General features: G+C 37.7%; 1 protein-coding gene across 2 annotated transcripts in view; it reads right to left on the bottom strand.

The window, feature by feature from the left end:
- Positions 1–2,088: 2,088 nt before the first annotated feature.
- The window catches only part of TYW3 (tRNA-yW synthesizing protein 3 homolog), a 14,375-nt gene continuing 11,797 nt past the window's right edge, over positions 2,089–4,666 (bottom strand). For both annotated transcript variants that reach the window (XM_032782143.2, XM_032782142.2), the window contains 3 exons: positions 4,151–4,222; positions 3,770–3,903; positions 2,089–2,672 (listed from right to left, as the gene is read on the bottom strand). In XM_032782143.2, the coding sequence (XP_032638034.1) occupies positions 2,465–2,672; positions 3,770–3,903; positions 4,151–4,222 (414 nt within the window). In that variant the 3' untranslated portion in view covers positions 2,089–2,464. The remainder of the gene's footprint in view (positions 2,673–3,769; positions 3,904–4,150; positions 4,223–4,666) is intronic.

Genomic DNA, 4,666 nt, shown 5'->3' with positions numbered 1-4,666 from the left:
ATATATTGGTTAAGGTATGCAGCTAAAGAGTTTGACAAGCACTGCCTTAAATAAATATAAAAGAGATGCTCCAGTCTCAAATCTGAGAGATCAAATCCTATCACCATAGTTTCCCCCTCGGGATAAAACAGCAAACATAGACCTTGCTTAAAAGGAGGTGTATTTCTGCATGCAGTCAACTTCTAAGACAGCACTAAGCCAAGTGACATCTCATTGTAGCCCAAGAATAATTAAAGGCAGTCATAGAATATCAAGGTTGGAGGACCATCTAGTCCAGGTGTCGGCAACCTTACAGAGTGGGTGCCGGAATCTTCATTATTATCACTCTAATTTAAGGCTTCGTGTGGCGCGGGTAAACTTTTATGTTTTTAAGGTCTCTTTCTATAAGTCTATATATATATCTAAACTATTGTTGTATGTAAAGTAAAATAGGTTTTTAAAAATGTTTAGAAACTTCATTAAAATTAATTAAAATGCAGACCCCCCGACTGGTGGCCAGGTCCCAGCATGTGAGTGCCACTGAAAATCACTCTATGTGCCATAGGTTGCTACTCCTGATCTAGTCCAACCCCTCTCAAAGCAGACCAATCCCCAACTAAAATTATCCAGCCAGGGCTTTGTCAAGCCTGCACCTTAAAAACCTTCTAAGAAGGAGATTCCACCACCTCCCTAGGTAACCCATTCCAGTATTCACACCTAGTGAAAAAGTTTTTGTCCTAATACAACTAAGCGCAAATTTTTTTTTTTATTTCGACACAGGCACATTCCCCCCTGGCAATTGAGACATTACTCTTGTTTCTGATTTGTCCTTGCTGAACCTCATCAGATTTCTTTTGGCCCAAGCCTCTAATTTGTCTAGGTCCCTCTGTATCCTATTCCTACCCTCCAGCGTATCTACCACTCCTCCGTTTAGTGTCATCTGCAAACTTTCTAAGGGTGCAATCCACACCATCCACCTGATCGTTAATGAAGATATTGAACAAAACTAGCCCTAGGACCAACCCGTGGGCCTCCGCTTGATACCGGCTGCCAACTAGACATGGAGCCATTGTTCACTACTCGCTGAGCCCGATACTCTAGCCAGCTTTCTATCCACCTTATAGTCCTCTTACAAGAAGGCTGGTAACTGGCCGGTTCCTCTTTTCCCCACTCTAGAAGCAGGTGGTGGGCCAGCATTATTTTTAGTGACTGGGCATTGGGTTTATATAATGCAAAGCTGTGGAGCTGAGTAAAGTTTAGAGAAGCACAAAGACAGATACACAGGCCCATATCTATTTTTCTTGGCATTCCTGATACTGGAAACACACCCCAAAAGACTTATTTTTAAATCTATTAAAAGATCCCCCACATTTTCCCCCAGACTGATATCTCAGATGACATATTTCAGCTAGAAGCACACTTTTCCAGTGGAATTAAAATCCCCTGAAAACCCAGGGTTATGTAACGGAAACAGTGAGAGTTCCTTAACTACAGTTACCTCAGAGCACTACTATCCCCCAAATAAACCATTTCCTTAGCACAGCTCTCCTGACATGGTTGTTAGAAACCATTGAATAAGTTTCATAACAGAAGTGATAACTCAGAATTCATTGTTTCTTCAATTATTAACTAATTCACTATAGCTTCATGAAAAACAAACCACTACCTTTCCCTGCACGGTCAAACGTACGAGCATGTGAACTCTAGTAGCCCAAGAATCTCTAATTTTTTTACTTAAACATTAGTTATATGTTAATAGCCTAAATATAATTCAGAAAGTTAATTATTGTCTATTACAGCATCCCCCAGATTGCTTTAACTTGTGCCAAGGCAAAGGCACGTCAGGAACTGCAAGACTCCCTAATAGCATCCTGCTTTGCTGCGTCCAGAACTAAATCTGCTCCAATGGATTAAATTAATCTCTGGTGCTATTGGATTGATTTCAATAATATACAAAAGCTTTTCCTCCAAGAAGAAGCCTTCAGGACAGTACTTGTATTAATAGGAAGTGAAGATGGAAGTACAAAAAATGAACACTTTAGTAGAGGTAGTGTTTTCATATGCATAGACTTTAGTCTTTTGTTTGATATTTTAAATAAGGAAAATATATATAGTAAATCAATCTTTTATTATAGAGATGTATCAAACATGGTTTGGGGTATACCTATGTACATATGAAAGCTGTTAGCTGTTCTGTTCACTGTTAATAAATATTTTATAATTTTTAAGAAGTCCATGTACTTCTGTTTTCCATGCGGTGTTTTTATGCAAATCAAAGGACATTTCATAATTCTATTACACTGAATTGCTTGGTTAAGTGAACACTGTCTTCAGCATAAACTTTCATGACAGCATAACATCCTAGAACATAGCAGTATGAAAGCTCTTATAAAGAGCAGTACAAGAGAAGCATCATTAAAGCTAGCAATCTGTGTTAACATAACTACACCTATATTAGAAAATAGGTATCCTGTATCAATAGATTTCAGGAAAAAATACTGAGATTGGCTTCTGGGTCATCTTCGATTTCTGACTCTTCCTTATTCTCTGAAGAGGTGCACACGCCAGGCTCTTTATTTGGTTTTCTTTTTCTTCTGTGAGTGTACACAGAATGAGTTTTCTGCATCGTCTCACGAGGTGAGTTACTCATGCTGAGTTCAGTTTTCAAAGCTAACTGTAGGCAGTTGTAAAACCTGGAAAGGAACAAGTACGTATTTATTATGTTTGCTTAAGTTCTGCAAACAGAACATTAAGACTTTGGCAACACAAAATGTTGTGTATAACGTTTCATATAATTCTAACTAAAATCTAAAGGCTGACCTGATCAGTATTGTGTGGGGGATTCTGGGATACCAGCACATATGTTCTGTGCATGTTCTGTTAGTTCTCTAATCTCTGACCTTCTAGGAATCTAATTAACAGTTATGCCCTATGTAAAATGAAAGTCCCACTCACACTGCTGAAAACTACACAACAGATGATCTCAAACACTTTTATGGTTTGCATCACATCTTAATAGCGTCTAATGGTCAATCCTACTCACAATCAGATGCACCATCATCACTTCCGTTTGCAATTACTTTAACATTCCTGTGGCAACGACAGCAATTAATTCAGAAAAATATTTAAAAAATTCTAAATAAGTGTTTTGTCCTGTACCCTTTAGCTCTGTATTTCTTCTGTCCGCCCTCTCTCTTTTGTTTCTCACAACTGGAAATGAGTAGAAAAGCCACTACTGTGTAACTAGTCACAAGCAAGTGTTCCACAGACCACAGTTTGGGAACCTTAGACTAAAATTTGTACAGCAACGTTAACGGGTGCATTCTAATCTGAATAACCTAGGAAATTATGTGTAAATTCCTGTAGAATAAAATGAGATATTCCTGGCTTCAGCAAAAGGTGAATCTCCTGTCCTTAAACATTGTAAAATCTAATCAAACACAAACTCCACATGAAGATGCAGCTGTGGAAGTTAATACTCTGAGACTAGAACTCAATGTACTATTCATGCCAGATATCTGGAGCAACAATGGATGTACTGTATGGACTTTTTAAAAAGCTCTGTAACAAATCTTCTCTCCACTACCTGACACTGTTGCTTATATATGGTTAAGCGATCCTCTAGGGTCATCCATAATTTAAAAATACCAAAACCCTCTGAGATCAGATTTGCAATCTGTTATACTACTATTTTTTGTGGCTAATCTTCCTGGTCTACTGGTTAGCAGACAAATTTTACACTTCTCTGGATTTAGATGTAGTGACACAGGATGTACATAATCTAACAAACCTGTCAATTCTCTTCATGTTTTCTTCCATCTTCTGATTAGCTATCTGTACCAGAAACTCAACATATTCTTCAGTTACCATCAATTTCCCCATGTGACTTAATGGAACTTCTAAGCAATGAGTACTCCGGACAGCCTAGAGGCACACACAGATGTATTCATTTGAATTACATTAGGAGATAATAGCTCTAAAAAGTAGGTGCATTCACTACAGGAAAACCACCTGAAAAGATCTGGTTGTATTTCTTTGTGAGGAGAGTGATATGCCATGTCAGGAAAGTGTCATTTTTAAATTATTATTCAAATCTCCTACATACTTAAAATGTGCTCATGTTAATAAATAATTGCTAAATTCTATAGCAAAACAGAAAAATAGTGCATACCATCATAATTTTACCTCTTCTGCCAACTGTAATACCAGAGTTCCTGAATCCAGAATCTATAGCCACCGAGTGCTGTGAAACAAAAATATTTTAAACAGCAGTTCATACATATTTTGTCAGACTGAAAGCTTACTGTGGATTATATTGCAAGTTAAGGTCCTAATTTTGCAAAAGCTTAAAGGGCATAGTCCCAACTGACTGCATTAAGAACCACAATCACTAGTAAGTGTTTACAGGATCAGATGCTAATACTGTAACAAAATACTTTTAAATTAAATTTCAGTGACAAAGACAGATGGTAGTTTCAGTCTTGACTCATTCCATCAAGACAAAGGGGGAAGTTCATACCTCTTTTGGCACTACATTGTTCCAGTTTAAATAGCGCCTAGTCGAAGCCAATTGTGGGATGGATATGTTCTTAGATGTTGTCATAAGTAGACAGGTAAGGGTTAATTTTCTTTTACCTGTAAAGGGTGAACAAAGGGGGAACCAAACACCTGACCAGAAGACCAATCA

The sequence above is a fragment of the Chelonoidis abingdonii genome, chromosome 7 (genome assembly GCF_003597395.2).
Source record: "Chelonoidis abingdonii isolate Lonesome George chromosome 7, CheloAbing_2.0, whole genome shotgun sequence".
Lineage (NCBI taxonomy): Eukaryota > Metazoa > Chordata > Testudines > Testudinidae > Chelonoidis > Chelonoidis abingdonii.
This window is presented reverse-complemented; position numbering and strand designations above follow the sequence as displayed.